Below are 22,589 nucleotides of genomic sequence, written 5' to 3'. Positions count from 1 at the left end.
CAAATATCTCAGCAGAATTAAAGGAGCTGAATTATCTGCGTTGCAGTCCCAGGTGAAGGAGATTACCATGTAGGCACTGGATATTTAAGGGGGGAAAAATAAAAGATTAGGAACTACAGACAGTGGCACTGTCTTCATTCTGCACTGACACAGATTATGTCAGAAGATGCTGCTGATTCCTACTAGCAAGATCGACATTTGCTACCAGAATTCAAACAATAATGATAGGAGGCTACACAAAAGGAGGTGGTTAAGAAGTATCAGACCAAGTATTCTGTGGAGGCATAAGAAAATGTTATTTATCACCCACAATCTAACACTTTCACCTTAATCACCAGTACTCAAAGATGTTTTTGTGGGGTAAAATGTTGAAAACTATACCCATATCTATCTATGAGTATATAACCCTAGCCTCACATAGGGTTAGGGTTATATATATATATATATAAAACCCTATAGGGTTAGGATTATATACTAGGGTTATATATATAATCATATATATATAGGGTTAGGATTATATACTAGGGTTATATATATAATCATATATATACATAGTTAAAGGCCTGTACTGCCTGAAAGGGTACCAGCCCAAACTATATATGTAGGGTTAGGGTTATACACATACATATAGACATATACTTATGCAGTAACGACCCAATTTCTCTATTTCCACTACAGAATAACGTGCCAGATTTCAAAGGATAACTGCTTTGCGAGGTACAGTTTGGGCTGTTCCCCTTACAGGCACTACTGACCTTTAACTACTTCTGCTGTGAGAAATAGCAATGACAGAGGTGCACATCTGGACGCAGAGCTGTTAGGACCATTCCGGATGGGGTTGCAGATGGAGGGGAATCACCCAGATATACCAGGCATTAACTCTCCAAAGCAAGATAATAATTGCTTCCATCCATGACCAGTTCTACTTACAATAACTGAATACACAGCACCTAGTTTATTTTACTAATATAAGATGGTAGTGTTTGAGTTACATCAGATGCCATTCAGATTAATTCTTACATCACTGTCACTTACAGATACTTTCCAAAGAACTGCTTTCTCTCCCTTTTCTCTTACACTGACCTGTACGTACATACAGCGGGTGTGCATGAGCAGGATCTCCTGCCTAGGGCACTGAATGGAAAATAAATAAACAAACGGCAAACGTTATTTTATCTCTTTATTATTATTATTATTATTTTTTTCCCAGAATAGTTTAATATTGAAGCTCAAGTTGTTATTTTCAAGGGACAGAAAAGGGGAAAAGGAAAGGGAGAAGAGAGAAGGTACGAAGACAAATTATTTTATTTAATTTATGGTTTTGTGAGCGGTCACTTTTGGAGGCAACAAAATGTTTTCTTAAAAAAAAAAACAGAACAAAACAAAAATCAAAACCAGCACCATTAAAGAAAGCACGATCCCTGAATTCTAAACAAAACACTGTCTTGAAACAAAAACAAAACTGCCAAGATGCTCATTTCCCCCAGCCGGGCTGGGCTGGGTAACACAGCGACGCATAACAGCATTGAACTGTAGCAATCCTGCTGAAATCAATGACACCCCCCTTTGGAAGATTCAGAGAACCATTTTCCAACCTTGTCCCATGGGAATAATATTTTCTTTGGTAGAGGACTGAAGGAGTGTATTTACATCACTGAATGTGGATAGAAAAAATATCTATGCACGGTAGGGATCTCCCCAATAAATCTGTAATTCTCATGCATGTGGAGTATGAGTGGATTTCACATTGCTGTTATACTGCAGGAGTAATACTGCCCTATGAAGGCATAGAATGGCTAATGTCAAACAGATGTAAACATTCAGAATACTGACAAAAAAATTAAAAATAATACATACACACACAAAAAAAACCCTGTACTGAAAATGTGGGTTGTGTTAAGTTTCCGTAAAGCAGAAAAAATATTTTACAGCAGTACAAGAGAATTATGGCAACAAAGTAAAGCACTTTTCTTGTAACATTCATGAACAGTACAAATACAACAAAGTTATCCTACGGACTAAATTATTCTTTAACTATCAAATATAGTACAAAGCGAAATATTATGTGCTATAAAAGAAGCAGCTCCTTAAATTAGACTAAAAAAATGCATTTGTTGTTGTTGATTTTACCGTGACAAAGCATGATGACCGAAGACAACAGGATTTCATAGACTCAGAAACACTTGGCTACACGGGTCCGTGACACAGCCACCAAATGTCCCGCAGAGCCCAGAGGACGCCAGGCTGTGCTGGAAGCCAGGAGGCTGGGGAAGTCATTCAGTGCTCAAAGCAGGGCCCCTCACATGTGTCAGCTACAATGATCCCTTTCGGTGGCATTTCTCATGCTTATCCCGGTACTTCAACACACCTTGGAGAAACTGCTCAACCAGAGGCTACAATAACTATTCTGAAATTGTGCGTGTGTTCATAAGGGGAAGGGGGTGCAGCATAAGGTAATTTTACTTCGGAAATTGCATTATAAAGCACCATATGTACCAGTTTAAAAACTGGGCAAGGAGTTGCAGGGCCCTGAAAAACCATCTGCACATTCTGTAGCTTACCCTGACAACATGCACCACCCTCAAGAAGAAAGTCTATAGTACAGAGAATACACCTTTTGCTATATGGCTCAACCTTGATTTTCATCTTTTAAGCATTGTTTTGTGTACTAAATCTCAGCAGGTAAATAAAACACAAATAGGGAGCATCCAGTTTACCATTTCAATTTTTTTTTTCTTTTTCTTTTCTTTTTTTCTTTTTTTTTCCATTTTTTCTTTTTTACATTATTTCAAAGGGAATTTCTGCTTGGAAAACTAGTTCAGAACAGGAACACGCGAAAACACACACTTGCAAATGCCCTAATGTAATCTGCATAACTTGCAGGTATGCAATTAACAAAAACAAAGAGGAAGGAAAGAAAAAAAGGAGTGTTTCTCCCTTTCACCCAAAAGTGCTGTTTCAGGGGTAGGAGTGGGGCTGAGGAGAGGGGAACAGATTTGGAGATTTACAAAAAAAAGAAGTAAATTATATGTGTTGGACATTGGAACACGTATGTACACGCAAACACAGAGCAGTGTGTTCTCAAGAAATTCTTTCACCACTTTTCAGTGCATAAACTATTAACACCCAAGGGTGCAAACTGCACAGTCATTAGAAAACAGAATGACATTGGGCATAAAGCCTCGCAATTAAACAAAAGAAAAGGAGTCATTCAAAATTAACTTCTAAAGGTGATTGTGTTCTGCTTTAGGACCATAGCTCACTCTTCCCCAGGTATCTGTGTGACTTGAGAATCCAAGTAAGATTTCCAGTCCTACTAAGATTCAGTTGGGTTCCCATATCACTGCAGTTGCTTTTGAATATTTCAATAACCTAAAACTATTCCCTGTAACAACACTTCACAACTGTTGTTAACTGATTGGTCAAATTTATTCCTGGTGCGACTTCAGTGACTCACAAATGAAAGAAATGGAACTGCACTACGGAAGAGTTTGGTCAGTGGTATAATATAACATAGCACCATTTAGTCTAACGCTACTTTAAATAACATTTTATCATGACCTCACACATGCAAGTTGCAATCCTGATACAAAAATATCAGTCTGACATGAATGAGTTACCTACCACATAAGTCACACTCTTATCCTTTGAACAAAGTAAAACTTTCTTCTTTTTTGTGGCTGGAATTTATTTCTGTACGATGTCAGTCAATACAAGAAGTATTTCAAGATGCGAATACAAACAAATATTGATATGTGCTGTGGACAGGAAAACCTGAGCTAGAAATAAGGATTCCCAGCAGGCTTATATAAACACAGGTTATAAGAAGTCTAAGACTGGTCGTTCTCTTCATTTTAAATAGAAGCATCTTACCCATACCAAGTATAAATACAATGCAATACAATTCCAATACAAAGGCTCCTCAAATATGAATCTGATATGCATAAACTGACTACACTCATGCTTATCCATGAGTATTTTCCAGTCGCTATTTTTCCAGGAGCTGGCATAACACTGAGTGCAATTTTTCATACGGTTACTTCTAGGTTTTTGCTTGGCTGGCGTATTTTCTTACCAGGAGACCTGAAAGTGCTGAGAAGCCATTTCTTAACTCTCATTTCATATTAAGGAGCACTTTTGTATAGAAAAAAAAATATGTTATTGTATCAGCAACAAATTTGTTAGTGTAGTTATAAATGGCCTTTGTATCACACAGTGTCAAAAATAATAATGATATGTTGCTAAATACAATAAAAGAGAACATCAAGGTGCACCATAGAGCTTCCTATGACAGGAATGTATGTCGGTAGATATTCCAGCTCAACATTAAGACAGTAAACGGCATTTATCATGTTTGTGAAAATGGTCCCACAAGGAAATAAATGTGGTTCCTCCATTCAGTAGGACCTCACTAATACCAGCGTCAGGGAAATCAGTTACAGCTTACTAGTAAGTATGCAAACAAAGAATGTATTAAAAAAGTACTGTGTAAAATGTAGTATACTTCCCATTTCCAAAAATCATTAATTTCCTAAATTCATTCACATTAATATTTCAGAATGCCAGAGTAACTGCAGCATTATATACTTAATTAATGCTGAGATCTAAACAGCATTACACCTGATGCACACTTATTACACACTTATTACATTGCTCTGAGAACTGTGAAAAGAAAACCAGTTTTCTTGAGCAGATTGGAAGGCCTTTGGATTAATGAGGTTCTACTGTAATGGTAAAAATAACATTTCTCTCTGATGCTCACATTTGGGCAGACCCAATCACGTATTGACAGATGGATGATTTGCACTCTACATTCTGTGTTCTTGAAGTGGGAGTAAAAAAAAAAAACAAAACTCAAGGTATTTTCATCTCCCCAGCAACTGCACGTGCTTTATCCCTTTATATTTTCCTTTTAGGTGTATAGGGCCCCCAAATTATTGTTTTTCTTCTCTGCTGTAATGGTGGCTCACACATTTGGAATGCAACTACAGTCCTAAAGTTAAATACAGTACTGGATAAATACTGAAGATCACTTTAAAGATGCAGTATCCCTTTTAAAAACACCTTTTCACTTTCAAATTTCTAAAATGTAGAATAAGAGGTCCACATTCCTTTCAGAAAAAAAAAAGAAAAAAAAGAAAAAACAGAAAAAAAAAGGTAGTGCTTAAGAATGATTTTAAGTGACAAAATTCAGACATTTTGAGTAACTCGCATAAAAGGAAAAATAACTGATAATCTAGTATGCAGTCAATACACAATTAAAATCTCTCCTTATTAATTCATCATAAGAACGCATCAATTTTAGGCCACAGAAAGGCTATAATATCCAGAATCTATTACATAGTCTGACCCTATATATATTTGGGGCTGACAAATCACATGGACAGATTAGAGAGACAAACACAAATAAAGAATATTTGAGTAGGAAACAGGAAAAGAGGCTTCTAATCCCCAGTAGAGAAGTTACTTTCTCAAGACTCTACCGAAGGCAACATGATTCCAGTGCTGGTCTCTCTAACTCATCACAGATGAGTCTTTCTCAAGGAATCAAGAAGAAGAGATGACGAGTAAGATTTCAGTTCCATAATCCCCAGCAGGCACATGAGGAAACTCCTCTAATAATCTAAATTCCTCATTTTTTGCTAAGTGAGGTGACTATATTTTAACTCCAGACAGTGAAAACCATTTTAAGAGAACAATTCTCTGGGGGTTGGAGCTTCATGATCCTTGAGTTCCCTTCCAACCCAGGTCATTCTGTGATTCTGTAATTCAATTAGCAGAAGAACTGCAAAGTAACTGAGAAGCTACTATGGCTGATGGGCACACCTTCCCATTGCCCACAACAAGACAGGCAGTTGGCATGCAGTGTGCAGTCCTGGATAGTACTCCACTTCTCATAGAGTTATTTTTCCACTGATCTTTAACAAGTAGCTTCTAACAACAGTAAAAAAAGTGGGGGAAAACGTGCTGCACTTTGTGCAAATAAATAGGAACAAGGAATGTCATGCAATAATGCCTTTGTTTTTGTATTTTTTTTTTTAACACAGTATGAGTGCTCATAGAAGCTTCAGTGATAAAGCTTTCAGTTTTTTTTACAACTAGTCCTAGAGGTTTCCTCTTCTTTCCTGCGAATGGTACTTAGGCCAGAATAACTAAATTCTGAAAGCACCACAAGGGAAACAAAAACAAAACAAAAATAAACAGCCAATCGACTAATTGCAAACTGTTAATGGCCTAAACTGTTCCATCCCTCTGTTCCTCTGCCCTGTTCTCCTGTGCTGACAAGGGATACTGCATCTTTGACCCAGTCTCTACCGTACAACCAGGCAAGCTACACACAGTTTGGAAGGCCCTATGCAGTCATCATGACAGAAGGCGCCGCAGCCTTTGCACACGATCATGGCTTTCAGCCTGCAAGAGCATTTCAGTTCCAGTTCATCGGCATTGCTATTGTCAGCAAATTTCTGAACCGGCATCTGCGCGTTCTGGTTAGACAGGCCTGTGGCAGCATTCGAGCCACTTCCTAACATCCCAATCGATTTCTCAATTGCAGATGCTGCCCTTTTGAAGCTTGTGCTACCAAAGTGTATTGTTGGATAACTTCCACAGAGCTGCTGCTGCTGCTGCTGCTGCTGCTGTGGCTGCGTGTGCTGCGTCTGTATTTTTGGAGCAGCAAGTTGGGTAAAAGGCTTCTGTGGCTCAGAGAGTAAATAGGAAGAGAAATCTGCATTCTTTAATGCAAATGCTTTTAACTGTTCCTTCACTTCATTCTGATCATAGGAAGCTTGTTTCATGCCCAGTTCACAGCTGCTGCTTAAACCTTCCTCAAAAGAAACAGGTTCAGATTTTATATTGCTACAGATGCTTGCTGGCTGAGGCCAACTAAGTCTTTTTGTGGTTTCCATAGTAACTGTCGGTTGTTTTTGATCAGAGGGGACATCTGCATTTGGGTGAGGAGGGGGAAGCGGGGGCAAGGGTGGTGGTGGAGGGGGAGGATGCACTAAGGTTTTACTCTGGAGTGTCTGAGAGGCACTGGCAATGTCATCACCTTCCTTAATCGGAATGTTGGGGGAAAACACACTTCCTAGCCTCAGCTGGTGAGCTGCTGTAGAAATATTCCCATCTCCCAAGCTCTTCTGTTCCAGGTGTCTGCTAAAAGTAAAGGCATTGCAGCCAGGTGGGCCTTTTGAAGTAGCTTGCAACAAAGCTGCCGTGGGAATCGGGCCTCTCGCAGCCATGGACATTTGGTAAAAATGCTGTCTATGTGAGGTACTAGCTTCTGCATGAAAGCTGCCGTTTTTATCAATGTGAAATAAGCTCTGCTGGAAACTGCACGAAGGCAATGGCCTCTTCTGCTGCTTGATCTCTGGGCTGTGAGCGATGCGGCTCTGAACTGCATGTTTGTTCAGCCACTCTTGCTTAAACGGCTGCCCGTGCCCTAGCTGGTTCATGCTGGAACTAATTACACAAGGAGTCGCTTTAACATCAGTGTCCATTGACACCTTCCCAGGCTCGCATTTAATTTGCGCATGTTCCCCTACAGTCCTGGCCATCCTCTTTTTTGGATGGTTTTCACGCTTTCTGATTTGTAGCGGGGCTATGCTGCCTGCTGTAAATCCTTTACCATCTGGGTTAGGAGAACTGGAAGGATGCTCAATAATACTTCTCTCGGACACTGCTGTTTTACATACTGAGGTAGTTTGCAAAGGCAAGGGAAGCCTGCTAATTTCTAGTTTGGCTCCTGATCTGGGCTGCGGCAGCACTTTCTCTAAAGGCAGATTGCCTTGCAGTAATTGTGTCACTAAAGGATTGTTGGCCTCCACTGATGAGAGGCGACAGCTTGAGCCCCCAGCACTCGTAACTCTTTTGAGGGTCTCTGTTGTCAGGGACAGGGAGTCGTCCATGGAATCCGCAATGGGTGCCTTGGCGGCCTGTGTTGGCTGTGCGCTTGGGGCTATTTCTGTGGGTTGGGCTGCCATTTCAGGGCCTGTGAAATCCTCCGTGTCCATCCTGAAGCACTTGTCAGACTCGTTAGTTTCGGATTTAACAGGAACAGCAAGGCTTGTCAAAAGACTCCTGGACTGCAGCTCTGACATTTGCGTGTAACTGGAAGGTTCGGTTTTGACACTTTTTAAGCAGTTTTGTTCTGCATATTCCTTATGCTTACTGGCGTTAAGATGGCTGACCACCGGCTGGTCTGTGCTCATTGCCTCTTCATCATGCCAACAAATTCTATTGTTAGTGCTATACTGACTGACACAGGCAGCGTCTGCTTCACTTTTAAATGCAGGACCTCTTAACTGCTCGGCAAAACTTTGGCTGGGAGTAACCACCTCAATTAATTTATCCTGGGGAGCAAGAGGCACTTCTCGAAGACTTGAACAACCTGCCTGCAAGTTCTTGCTGTCTTGCTTTGCTGTAATGTTGATAAAGCTGGAACTGTGCTCAAGGCTTTCGTTAGAGACTACTTCAGGCCTGCTTATTACAGACACCTGAGGACAGGCTATACTTGGTAAGGCAGCTTCTGTCCGTACAGGTCTGCTCTGCAGGTCAGTGTTGTTCTCTGCATTTTCAATTGAAGAAGAAAGCGACAGACTGGAATTCAGATTTGTAGTGTGGTCAACAATGACTTTGCAAGGTATAGATCTATTCATGGCAGTTTGTGTATAGCTCACTGGCTGAGATTTACCAGAGAGATCCATTCGGTTTCGTGCTCCAGAGCTTTTGTCTAAGAGATCAGAATTTAACTTAGTAGAGTTATCGTAGGAGCTTATTGTCACCATGTTACCAGTAAACATTGAAATGGGTGACCTTGAGACAGAATCTGCTACTGCAACAGCCTTGCTGCAACTTAAAGCTGACCTGACGGTAGTGTGGACGGAAACAGTGCTTTGCTCGTTACACCCTGTTATGGCTATCTTATCAGAAGAAAATCTGTTGGTAGTCCCCACTGGGGGAATCAACACAGAACTACCAGAGAGATGATTTGGCAAGTTATTTGCAATGGATGAAGCTGGCACAGCGGCATAATGACTGGAGACTGCATTATTTGCATTGCTACTTGATATCGGCAACCTTTTGTCATCGATGGTATTTGATAAGACTGTACTGTCTATGGAGACTGGTACATTACTGTTATCAATACATTTGGGTCCAACGGCTATGCATGGAGTATCAGCCCCTTGGATGGATTTCAGCATTTTTATATTACAAGCTGAAACTGCTGTGTTCACGCTGTCAACAGACATTAAAACAGAGGATTTATCAACAGAACTTGCAAAAGAAAGTTCTTTAATTGCTCCAGACATAGCAGTGCTGCAAACAGACACAGAGACTGAACTTTTATTATAAAGCACTGGCACACTGTTACTTTCAGTAGAGGTAGATGAAATAATTTTCTCACACAATTGTGGCATAGGTATACTCTCATTGGAACTGTGCACAGGTATCTCAGTAGCAGTTTCTGGTAATGTAGTTGTGTTAAGTGACTGCTGTAATAAAGCAGTATTCTCACGGTGATGCGCAGATTTGTTGCTAGGGGACCTGCAGTTAGGATTAACTATAATGACACCAGTAGAACCTTCAATCTTTGTATCAGTAGAAGCTGATACTTCTAGAGATGAGGTACTTTCCTTTGAGTTGAACTGTGATTTTGATTCTTTATTAGTCTGTAGTAAATGAGCTCTGGCTTGATGCTTTGCAAATAGCTTGGCCTTTGTTTGTTCCTTGATGTGTGCCAGCGTTCTTGTCTTCCCACCTTCACATGGAGTCCCCATTGCTCCAGAGACAATGCTTGCAGCTGCTGCCACAGCTGCTGCAGCTGCCGCTTCTCTTTGGGCTCTTGCTTGCTGAGCTCTTGCTTTGATATCTGCAAGAGTTCTAGCCCCAGTGTTTCTTCCACTGCTGACCGATGTACTTGGGGAAACTCGAGGTTCTGGTTTTGAAACAGGTTGGCTCTTGATGATAAAAGGTGGTCCAATTTTTGAAAGCTGAATCTAAAGGAAGAAAAGAAAAACATTAATTTGAATCAGACCAACGACTTTAGTTAGAATCACTGATTGTCTCTTAAAAGGGTCAGAACAAGGTGAAGGGAATTACTGTTCAGTGCCACTGGACAGAAAAATGCTAGAAAGTAACGATGTTTACACTGCATCATATCATCACTGACCAGCAGCACTAACTGACACCTGTATTAGCCTACTCATGCTGCTCTTCTGACAGGAAGAAAGACTGAACTGGAGGACTACATGATGCTTATCTGACACAATTTGTCAGTTCTGTTCTATCTGCAGTGCGTCTAACTGCGAAGATGAACAGGCCCGGTGCAATAGTACTGGGAAATTACTAAGCATTGGCTACAAACATGTGAAAAAATGATAACGGTGCAGGGCTTTTGCTCCTCAGCCTCCAGTGACTAAGCCATTAGGAACAGCCTTACATACCAGGCAACAAATCTTGCCTTTAGAGAGGATGTAGAAGTAGCACCAGTATTGCCACTGAGCTTGTTTTTCACATTATATCACAGAGCACCTTAGAGTACTATAAAAGAAGTGAATCACCAAGGATACATCTTTCTCGTCCTCAACTGGAATTTTAAGAGACTCACTTTAGCACATTCCTGGGATACCCCCTACATTATTGTATCTCTGAAACAAAAATCTCAAACCTTCAAACATTAAAATTACAAACAAAACTTTAAATACCAAAACCTTCAAGCAAAACAATATTCTCTAGAAGCACTATGTTTATTTGTATGTTTTCCAATTAGGGACACCTGCTTTGAGGGTTAGAGATTAGAAGTCCTGGATCACTGTAACTTATACACTCTCTTAGAATGCCCAAAACCTGGCAAAAGAACATTTCATTTCTTTTAAAAAAGGACATAAATTTACTGACTGTCCACAGTAACATGATTTAGTGGTTAGTGCTATCACTTCTTTCCTAAAAGGAGTTGGAAAAAAAAATACGTAGTATTATTTCTTAGAAAAATAGTCATAAGGTATGACAGCAAGTGAAAGCCTTATGAGATTTAGGAGATGTTCTTTCCTCTCTTTCAATAACAAGCAAAGTGGTTTGTTGGTGAGATAACCCAAAAGCAAATAGTTTTCACACAAAAAACATCTTGGAAATGATCATTCAAAATTTTTTTTGGAATTCCTGCCAAGTTTCAGTATCCTCATTCACGGCCTGGACCCATCAGGTCTTTCTTGATATGACTGTGCAAGACTGACAGCATCTGGTTTTCTATTAAGGACAAGTGGAAATCGATATTAAGACAGTACTGTAACATATAAAAATTTTTATGGAACAGGCCAGGGCAGTGTCTCTTCGGACAGCCCAGCTGATGGATTCACATGGAGGGCTGGAATATTTCACTCTTCCTAGCAGTTAATACCAATAAACATCCATCGAAAGGTGAATTCTGATTTTGGTTACCCCTCCTTTTCAGATGGCACGTTACATAAGAAGAAAGGTCATCGTTTGTAACTAACACCCTTCATCATCAGATTTCTTCCTCTGTTGTTGAATGGATCAATTAAAATTTATATTAACATATTTTAAATGTACTACAAGCTCACAACTACTTTAAAACATTTTGCTTTCTTCGTCAGTAGCTTTTTTTCCTCGTTTTCCACTTTGAATCACCAGAACTGCACAAGTTCTAAGTGCTTGATTATTTTTATAATAATAGCCATGCCTTTTTTTTTTTTCCTTTGCTGGTGATCTACATTCCTTTGGCTTTAGAGAATGATTAAAATTTATTAGGCTAGATAGAGACTTTCCAAATATGAAAGAATACCACTAAAACTCAGAATGGGCTAACTTCCAATTGCATCAGTGCACATAAAAATAAATTAGTTGAAATAAGCTGCCACACTAGTGATTAAAACAGTTAGCCCATTTGCCCTGCTGGCCATATTAACAATTTTCAGTGATTGCAGCAGTTAAATTAAATGCAGAAAAGGGCATTTCTGAATAATTGGGAACTAGTATTGCAAAGTCAGTGGCTTAAGTTCAGCAAATTGGATCTAAAACTTGCCTGATACCATCATGTAGAAAACTAAAAGGGTCAAAACACAGGGACTATATATAACTAAACCTAGAAATCCCTTTGTTTGAAAAAAAATGCTTCAAAAGTGGAATTCACATTCTTACACAGTAGAAGGATACCTTTCAAAGAGCTTAGTTAGAGTATCTTCTTTTTATCTTTTGCTACAGATAACTATACATACATCAATTAGATGCTTCCTCCTGATAGCAAGCTCTGTGGTTTTCACTACAAAATTAATTTTGCAGTGAAATTTTATACTTCAGCCTGCCCCAAGCCTTGGACTTGCAATGGGATCTCCAACTATTCTGACTTTAGGTTTTCTTGATAGATTAAGACAGAGATTGTTTTTCTCAGTAATGGCTATGGTTTATTATTCATGTTTCCTGGAGAACTCATCTGTGGGTGAATAAATGGACAATATTGTTGGCAGTTAGAAAGAAAGACAAGCAGCACTGAACAAATGACATGGAAGGTCTTTAATTACATTAAGTCAAAGATTCTGGAAACTTACTCTCACGAAGAGGCACTTTGTAGCAAAGACCCTGCCTGAACAACTACAGGTATATTTACATCAGATGTAATTTGGCATGGTAGGGATAGTAAGGCAAATAGGATGGTACTAAGGCCCTTCACACCTACACAAAAATCCACCAAACTTTGGGTCTGCAAGCAACCAGAAGAAGAGAAACAGTAAACCTCCAGTTTCTCAGTCAGTGTGTGGTGTTCATTACTTTACCTTAAGAGGTGGAACTCGGGGTTCCTCTCTGAGTGGCTGGTCTTTATCAGATGGACTTGTTGATGAAGCACTACGATTTGGCTGATCATCATCTATTCTAGCTCTCTTCTCTTTGCAGATTCCAAAACTGTGCTGCTCTGCTGTTTTCCTCTTTGGGATCTCTGGGTCTCTGCTTTCATTCCTCACTTCAGGTGATTTTGTGGTTTCCAATGATTTGGAGGAATGTGAACCCTCTAGTCGGCTTTGGGTACCACCTGTTAGCTTATGAGATTTACTTCTGCACACTTCAGAGAATGAAGATTTATCTAGAGATGAGGTATATAGCTTTTCGTGTTGCTTTGATGGAAACAGTTCAATATTTTTGCCTGTTGATCCTTCTGGTAAGACAGGTACCTCTGAAGGCAAGTGTGTCCCTTTCTTGTCACCTCGTTGCTGAATACTGTGATTTTTAATTTTGATCACCTCTGGAGGAGAGGAGTGTTCAGGGATGGAAGCAGTGTAGGATTTCTCTATTTCAGAATGTGACTTACACAGCTGATGACAAAGGTTTTTGCTTTGGGGCTCTTCCAGTGCTGAAGTATCAGGTATAATCGTTAGTGGACCCACTTTCAAATTTTCGGGTGCACTCTGAAGTTGCTTTGGCTGAACAACAAGATTCTCTTCTTGAATCACCTTAGGAATGATACAGCTTTCTTCTTTTAAAGTGGGGAGCGACTCTTCTAACAGACACGGTGATTTCCTTTGTTGCAAAATAAGTCTTTCATTGCTTGGGGAATTTGAAATGGGAGATGTTTCTGATGGAAGAGGCAAACTATTTGCAACGGATGTTTCAGACGTAAGAAGGACAGAAGACACTGAACATGTTTCTGATGCTGTAGGTAAATCAGACATTGGAGATGTTTCTGATGTTAAAGGCAAATTAGAAGCTGGCGATGCCTCTAATGTTAAAGGTAAATTTGACATCAAAGATGCTTCTGAGGTTACGGGTGAGGTGGACATTGGAGAGATTTCTGACATTAAAGGCGTATGCAAGTTTTCATCAGTGGCCTTTTGCTGAATATCACCGTCAGTGTTTTCAGTACTGGACACTTCAGATGAACAAGCTGTTTCAAGTGAAGCTGGGGTACAGGGTTCCTCTGAAGTTGACTGAGTGTCTCCTCCAGGAGATGCAATACAAACACATGGTCCTTCTGGACTTCCGGAGGAAAAGGAAGTCTCAGAAATACAAGCATTCTCAGACGATTGTTCCTCAGGGTCACTCTGAAGCTCCATATCCACTGCAATGCCTCCACCAGTGAACAACGAGCCCTCCAAAGCAGCATTTTGCATTTCTGGAGCTATTAGCTCTTTTACAGACTCAGAATCCTTCTCTGCTGTATCACTGACAGAATTTGTGGACGAAGCTGATTGTGCTGGTGATACACAATCCTCCAGCTGATCTATTACAACAGACATCTCCTCCTGAGGGCATTCTGACTTCAACTCCACTTTAATTTCAATGTGAGATGCAGTATCAGTTACATCATTCATCATGACACAGGACTCAGAGTTGTCTGCAAGTTGCACTGCCTCTGTTTCTTCATTTGTTCCGGTTGAACTTCTTGACTCCTCAGAAAACTCCTGTTCTGTTTTATGGTTCTCCTCCTGGCATTCACAAATACTTGTCTCAACCTCTTCAGCAATCTCCTCCTGAATGATTGATTCCTCAGTTATCAGTATATCCTCTGTTTCTGCCGCTAGATTCTTGACAGGAGCCTGTTCCATATTACAAAGAGATGGACCATTATCTTTCTCTGGTGGGGCTGGAGTTTTAGTGCCTTTTTGTTCATGTTCCTCAAAGGTTGCTTGCTTAGAAGGACCAGGTTTGCCAGAAGATCCACACAAAGAATTGCTGTCATCTTCATCATTGCTCTGTGTTGTAGTGAGTTTCAAGGATTCCCCTCTCGACATTCCCAATCTAAAAAAAAATATATAAGAATAAAACCACAAATTAAATAAGGTTTTGTCATCAAAGTCATGGTAAAGAAATAGAATCCCCGTTCTCACTCACGTCTTCCAATTACAAGAAAAGGACACACTATTAAGTTTAAAATAGTAATTTGGCTAAGTGGTGGCAGACTAATTTGTGTAGCTGTAGATATGGCTTTATAAATTTTGGAAAATGAATTGCCCAGCTTGCTTTAGTAGTGTTAAAAAACTTAAATATTTAAAATACAAATAATCTATTTCTTGTTATTTAACTATATGGCACTTCAACAAAAACAACAACAACAACAACAAAAAAAAAACACCCAAAAATCCACTAAACAAGCAAATTATACAGATTCACAGCTATTTATATATAGTTTTTTTAATATCAGCACAATGCTGCAATTTTAACACTGCCAACAATGTGGAGGCAAAGCACAATTGCACCTTCATAAGTCAGTAACAGTTCTAAAGGAAATTCATTTCTTCCTCCTGTACTTTCAAGGTTCAACACAGCCAGCACTATAGCTAAAATGCTCTGTGAAAATGAAAAAGCTGCATCTAAAATCAAGAAAGAAAAAGAGACATTTTGGATTTGTAATTCCACAATCATTTCACATTTGTCATGAAAATCGAAATCATTCCGCTTCAGTCTCATTTTACCAGTCAAGGGATCAGCTGAAAGCTTGTGTGTTATTGCTCAATTCTTTCAGCAAACTAAATACTTTATCTAGGATAAAAACTATTCGTAAATAAACATTTCTACATATATGCTATTCAATTGATTTCACTGTAATTAAAAATAACATTCCTAAGGAGATAAAAGGAGACATATTTATAATGAATGTATTCATTTTTGCAATGAAGTGCAAAAAACTGCCTTCCTTTGTATAGCTGCCTTCTGAAGATCCACTTACCTTCGTTCCTGAAACCACACTTTTAATACTTTTTTATTGCTTCAACAGAAAGAAAAAGAATAAAATCAAAAGAAAACTCAATGGCTAAAAAAAGTGGTTATTTTAAAAAAAACATTTGTACTCTTACATCCTCATTTCCTGCTATGGACAGCAGAACAGGTCTTCAGCACCTTCAGTGAGATCATCCAAACAAACTTTGTGCTTGAGTGATTCGACAACAGTAGAAAATACACAAAAGCCTGGTTGGAGGACTTAAAAAGTTATCATGTCTTAAAATCTGATCAAGAGGAGTTTGATCTCTGTTCTCATTTTAATCCCAAACAAAGTAACTCAATAACAATATGGCAATAAGCGAGCATGAAAAATATTCAAATACTATGGAAGCAGGAGAACATACCAATGGGCAGCCAGAGAAATAGAGATCACAAAGGTCCATATATATGAAATAACATAAGGAATACGTAAAAAGATGCAATCTGTGAATATGCTTTAAAAAAAATACTGATTGGATGCATTATTCACGCTGACTGGTGTATAAAAGAAAATCCACAGCCTGGAAATGGTACCCAAAAAAGCACTCTCAGGGTTGTTATTAATATTGACTAGTGCTAGTCAGTTAATATGCACAAAGTCTCCCTGTGCCATCAACACACCAAGGGAGGATCCTCTAGAGAGCAATTCAGAACAGCTAATTTACATTCCCCACATTGAATTCATTTCTGAAGATGTGTCTCTCTTCTATATAGACTATAGAATCCCTATACAGTCTAAACTTAGATTTTAAGTTTAGGTGAGTAAAGTTTAATTTACCTGGGAATAGGTGTATAAATTTGAAAATAACGAGGGGGAAAATACAGTGCATTACAGAAAACTGAGCCACTGTTATTCTTTCTCTGGCAAGCTTACATCACAGAAGATATTGCCTGATAATTATAGTTAGAGAATGAAAAGACAGCAAAGGAATGAATTACACAATAAAGGTCAATGCAACTGCCACATGGGCACTGCACAAATACATACACTCAAGTAATATATCAAAAAGGAAGGAGTATAGAAAAATAAGAATGTAGGATTAAGGTCAGCGGAACAAACACTGAATCTCAATCAGTTTTATGCAGTACTGGAAATATCACTATTTTGAAGAAGATATTGCCGTGAAGGAAAAAATACTTTCAAAAGAAGAAGGCTCAAGGTCAGGATGTTTAAGGCAATCCCAGATTGCAAGATAAACAGCTGATCTGTCTTCCTCCTTAGAGAAACAGACACTCAAACTTTGTAAAAGAGTAGAGAAATACAAGAACAGCCATTACTGAAATTGCTGATAAGAACAGGATTCACTTGATAAAGTAAAAGCAGACAGTTATCAAGCAGTAAAATACACAAACAGCTACTCAAGGATATACAGATGCTGATACTCCAGTGTTGTGATAAGTAGTACAACAGAAAATTAAAGAAAATTAATGAAGGTTTTAAAATCAGGAATAATATTTAGAAGAGGTCTGCCCAAAATTAAACCTTTGATTCAATGAGCTGGCAGCACTATCCTGACAGGTATCACACTCAAGACTGGGAAAGGAAATTGTATATTGAGACAACAGAACATAGCACTTGTAGTCCTAGGGACGTAAACCAGAAGAATACAAATTTCTGGCAATATCAGCTAATCCTGGACAAATGACTGCAGAATGAAGTTTCTGTTTTTTAAAGTAAGTCCATGAGAGGAAAATCAACAGTCATGAGAAAATGGAATGAGAGCATAAATTGATGGAAGTAAACTACAACTGGCAGTCCCATGATAAACAGCCTGGGCAGAGAGATAAACACACACAAAAAAATCATAATGCACAGAGCCTAAATGAAAGAAGCACTCTAGAGCCATTGAATGCCATGTAAAACTGTTTTCCAAAGTCTCTGCATCTATGAATGATCCTCCTCTAGGTATGAGGTGAAAATTTAATAAGTTATGGAATATTTAAAGATCAAATTAGCTGAAGTCAGAGCAAGATTCCAGATTGATTGGAAAGTAAGTTAGACTGAAAGAGAGACGAGTAATCTGAGAAATAGCTCAGGAAGTTTCAAAAATCTGCTACTTCAGTTGAATCAACATGACTGAAAATAGATGAAGCCCAATTATATTTGAACCAAGTTTACAAAGTCAAAAAAAGGCAAGAGAACTTTTACAGGGTGAAAGCAGCAGAAAGTTACCAAAGAGACAGTAAATAATGGGAAGAATAATTACTACTGGCCAAGCAGCAAAGAAGTAGAAGCTGCCTACATATTAACCAAGGAGAAGCATGAGAGTCAAATAATGTAAGTCAGAGAAAGGGTAGGGGGAAACACATTCAATGCTCTAGTCAGAAAGGGGAATTATGTGCAATATGACATTTTGCATAACAATGCTGATGTCAGGAACCTATCTTCCCAAGTGACACATATCACTGCAGACTGAGTAATTATCTGCCAACCATTACAGTGTCCAGCATTCAGCAGGCACAGCAGGACTGCTGGCTCTGTAAAATTCAGAGTATCATTGTCTGTGCATATGACAGTTATTTGTGTCTTGTCTTCACAACAGTCTTCAAATAGAACTTTGCTCTTACTAAACTTCTAACTGTGGAAGGTCCTTTGTTAATACATTACACAGCCTTTTCCTTCATAAGGAGACGGTAACTGACTTGTCTTGATACACATAATGAAAAGCCCTTACCTAAAAACCTAATAAATACTTTCTGATACTACATGAATCAATAAATCGAGGTCTCAAAACTTTTAAGAAATGAAGCACTTTACAGTAATGAAATCTCAGTGTTAAGACCTAGAATCTTCATTATTTTTAAAGATAACATTGTGTAGTTTTTAAAGATGACATTGTATTCACACTTGGAGGAAGCACCTAGAAAGGTTTGAAAAATAAAATATTAAAATGTAACTGTTTCCCTCCATGTTTTCACCATGTTTCCTAATAGGCCAAAGCGCTGGATTGTGAGAAGTAGCACTGTTACTACAGAAGCATTTCAGTTAAATGCCTCATCTTTAAGTCAACCGCTCATACTCAGGTTTTCCGGTGCCTCAGATTTCTCAAGCAAAGAGCATCTAATAACAAAGCTAAGAAATCTCATGTGAGGTTCCTTTGGCACATTTTGGCTACTATGTGTAATTTATAAATTCCATTTATTCATATATGAAAATAAAAAAAATAGTAGCTTTAAATTATTTTATTATGATTAAGATTTTTAATAGGTGTTTCAAATTGAAGTCTGATTTAAGGGATGGACAGATTAACTTTTTAAAAACAAATTTCAAAAGGAAGATTTTATAATTTTAAAAAGATGTGAATCTCTTTGAAATTCTGATTCTTTATGCAGAATTAAGGACTAAATGTTACGCTTCTGCAGAATGCCATCTCTGCTTCAATCAAATCATGCTGACTGCGCAGTGCAGCACCTGGAGCAATAACATCTAATTCATTTTAGCCAATTATGGGCATCTATTTATTCTGCACATATCACTTCTAAAATTAGACGTCATTTTCATATGACTGTCCAGTATTCCTTCTGCTGTACATTCTGCAGGAAAGGCCATCTCTGTCAAACACTAAGAAGAATTATTTGATTAAAAAAATTACAACTAACAGAAAAAATGAAAGGGCTTAAAAAAACAAAGAAACATTTCTACTAGTCTTCTAGTCTGAAGAAGCTGTATTTATATTTTGCAGGGAGAACAGACCTAATCTCATCTTTTAAAAGATAATTAAAAAATACTCACATGCCTGAGCCTTGTGTCTTAAGCCTTCCTTGAAATGAATTTTTATGGATGAGTTACAAACCTTAAAAAATGTAATTGTAATGCAAGTGTAGACGTGCCACCATAATTCTACACACAACTTCTTATATCAGGGAATGATGCCTTTGATAACCACTTTATTAAGTTTTACAGCATATGACTGTGCTATGTGAAGCAGAGAATTATATTTTCATTTGCTCCTAAAAGAAAATGGAAAAAAGAAAAAAAAAAAAAAAAGCTTTTATTTGCTTCAATACTTACTTTTCACCATAAAACCTTTCAAAGAATTTTTCTTTCCAAGGCTCTGTTTTCTTTTCTTTTTCCATCTCTTGTCTGATGCGCAACTGCATTTCTGGAGTAAATTCTCCTAGAAAACAAATACTAACATGTGGAATAAAAGTTGCGGATAATTAGTTTCACATATAATTATAAATTACAGCTACACAGATAATGTACAGTGATTTCTGATACAGTCAGCCAACAATCTCCAATGAATACACTGAAAAACAAAAGTGAGTGTGAAGTAGCAAGACTGGTTTTACCATGTAAGTTAACTATTTTGAAACTATATTGGTGGAATTTAGTCACATGCATTTATGTTTTCAAGGTTTGGCAGTGATGAAAATGTGTTGTCTTTTTCTTCTTATTAATGGTCAGAAAAAACATCACAGCCAGTTGTGATAATGTAGACTAAATTCAAAATGGAATTAGCAATGTTCATTTCCCTAAATTTCCATTGCATTTCACTTTCCCTTTTAAAAGTATTTCTCAAATGGAGAAATGGTGGCTTGTCTCTTGAAAATAATTAATCTTTGGTAAATCTGAGAGCAAATAAAGAGTTACCTTCAGCCAATCGTTGTTTCCACCCTTGTGCTGCATATGCGAAGAATTCATTGTTTAGAGCAGAACTACTGAGGCGCAAAACTCCATCACTTCCCATCTAGAAAATAAGCCAATGGTAGCAAGAGATACTGTCAGAAATAGGGTCAACTAAGATTACATAGAAAAGGAATTCCAATTAAGGGAAGCTGGGATGGATAGAAAGTGGAAATAACAAAGGAAATAATCTACTACTACTAAAACATGTTTTTCATTATAGTTACTGTAAGAACAAATGGACTAATCCTACATCAGTGTGCTCTCTTCAGCTGTAATCAGTCTTCACTATTACCAATGATAACTGAGTTTACAACTGACTTGTTTCAATCACAGCTCTCTATCTTGAGCCTCAGATGTCTGGAACTGTGGTGCACAGTCAGAAATCAAGATCATTATTGTACTTGTGCATCTTCCTGAAATATGGTACAAAACCAATTAAAGATAATGACAAAAGAACTTTGCTCTGTTTCTCAGTTTTATGAACATTCATGTTAGCTATGTAAGTGGATGATGAGTAACCTTAAAAAATAAGTTAAAACAGGTATTCATCTAATTTTACAAGCATCAAAACTCTGGAACAACATTATAATTATTTCACTTCTTACATCTGTCAACCATTCAATGACATAAAACCATTAAAAGTATCAATTGCAATATTTTCTGGAATAGTTTTAAAAATCAATCCAAATATTGATCTTTTTTATCATACAAGTTGATTTTCAGTTTCTGGGGATATATTTGACTTCTGAGGGAATTCTAATAAGCATTTGAAATAATTTTAATAACAGAAAAAACTAAATAAAACAAATTACTAGGACAACAGGCAGACTACAAACACAAATTCATAAATAAAGGTCATTCTACATTTTAGGCTACTAACAGGTTAATACTTGAAAACATCATTTGTGATCTAGTACTGAAAGACATCAAATTAACAGTATATTAATGCATATTTCAGATAAGTAATATTCCCTTAACTCACAGCACCTGTTCCAAACCAGAGTCAGAAAGAAGTAGACGTGCCACAAACACTTCAGGATATTTAAGCATGTTTCCCTCATTGAACATTTTCTTTCCCAGATCACGCTGCCCTTGCTTTCTGAATAGCCTTTGATAATGTGATTTGAGACATCCAGCATGGCTTCACCAAGGGCAGATCATGCCTGATCAATCTGATGGCGTTCCACAATCAAGTGACAAAGGCAGAGCAAGTGATATCATCTACCTGGACTTCTGAAAAGCCTTTGATACGGTCTTGCACTGCATCTTTATCTCTAAATTGGAGAAATATGGGTATGAAGTCTGGACTATTTGTTGGATAAGAACTGGTAGAATTTACTCATTGCCTAGCTCACATACTGTTCCATAGTAGTCTCATATGAAACAGGCAATGCAAAATGTATTTGATTACAGACAGAAAACCCTATGTGAATGTGCCCCTCAGCAGGACACACATACAGAGCTGCTGCCTGTGATCTCCTGCTGTATCACAGAATCACACAGAATCACAGAATTGTAGAGGTTGGAAGGGACCTCGAGAGATCATTGAGTCCAACCTCCCTGCCAAAGCAGCCTCCTTATATGCCACTGCTTTGCCAACAAGTTATAGGACATGAGTCAGTTAAGGTGGATAAATAATGCCTCTGCGCTTCACACAGTGTGAGCTGTGGGACCGCATTAACTACAGGGTGGCTACAACTAAAGATAAAACCGAAGAAAAACTGGAAAGAAATGGTGAAGTGTGCAGCAGAAGCATCAGGAAATTAAATCAGTGCGATAACAGAGGAAGGACAGGAATCAAAAGTTACTAAACAATTTTTTGTTTCCTAAAGAGAGGTGCTGAAGCTACCTAAACTTCAACATTAAAGGTGATGAAATAGTGACACCCACTTGTATCAATGTAGATTCTACTCCAAACTTCAATAAACTCCAATTTTCATCCCAAATTCTGACTGTTTTTCAGGTAAGGGTAATACAGACACATTTTTTTAAAATTTAACCTTGTGTAACTGCAGGTTACCTCTGGTCTTCCTGAAACCCCTCTGCTCAGCTAGTGGTAAACTGTGCATTCGTATTATGAGTCAGAACAACAAATTGCATAGGAAAGTAATAATTCACATACACTATTTTTCTATTAAACCAGCAAGATGATGCAACTTATTCTAAGGTCCTATGATCATTAGATCTCATGCAAAGATGTAATGGACTGCACGTGGTTGAAGGAGAATGCTGATTTTCAGCAGCAATTAACCTT

At 38.2% G+C, this 22,589-nt stretch overlaps 1 protein-coding gene across 2 annotated transcripts in view; it reads right to left on the bottom strand.

The window, feature by feature from the left end:
• Positions 1-1,167: 1,167 nt before the first annotated feature.
• ASXL3 (ASXL transcriptional regulator 3) overlaps positions 1,168-22,589 on the bottom strand; it is a 129,475-nt gene continuing 108,053 nt past the window's right edge. For both annotated transcript variants that reach the window (XM_015855545.2, XM_015855547.2), the window contains 4 exons: positions 20,300-20,396; positions 19,718-19,823; positions 12,789-14,745; positions 1,168-9,995 (listed from right to left, as the gene is read on the bottom strand). In XM_015855545.2, the coding sequence (XP_015711031.1) occupies positions 6,312-9,995; positions 12,789-14,745; positions 19,718-19,823; positions 20,300-20,396 (5,844 nt within the window). In that variant the 3' untranslated portion in view covers positions 1,168-6,311. The remainder of the gene's footprint in view (positions 9,996-12,788; positions 14,746-19,717; positions 19,824-20,299; positions 20,397-22,589) is intronic.

This window comes from Coturnix japonica, chromosome 2 (genome assembly GCF_001577835.2).
Source record: "Coturnix japonica isolate 7356 chromosome 2, Coturnix japonica 2.1, whole genome shotgun sequence".
Classification (NCBI taxonomy): Eukaryota; Metazoa; Chordata; class Aves; order Galliformes; family Phasianidae; genus Coturnix; species Coturnix japonica.
The sequence above is the reverse complement of the archived record's forward strand: the minus strand, read 5'-3'. Positions and strand labels throughout refer to the sequence as shown.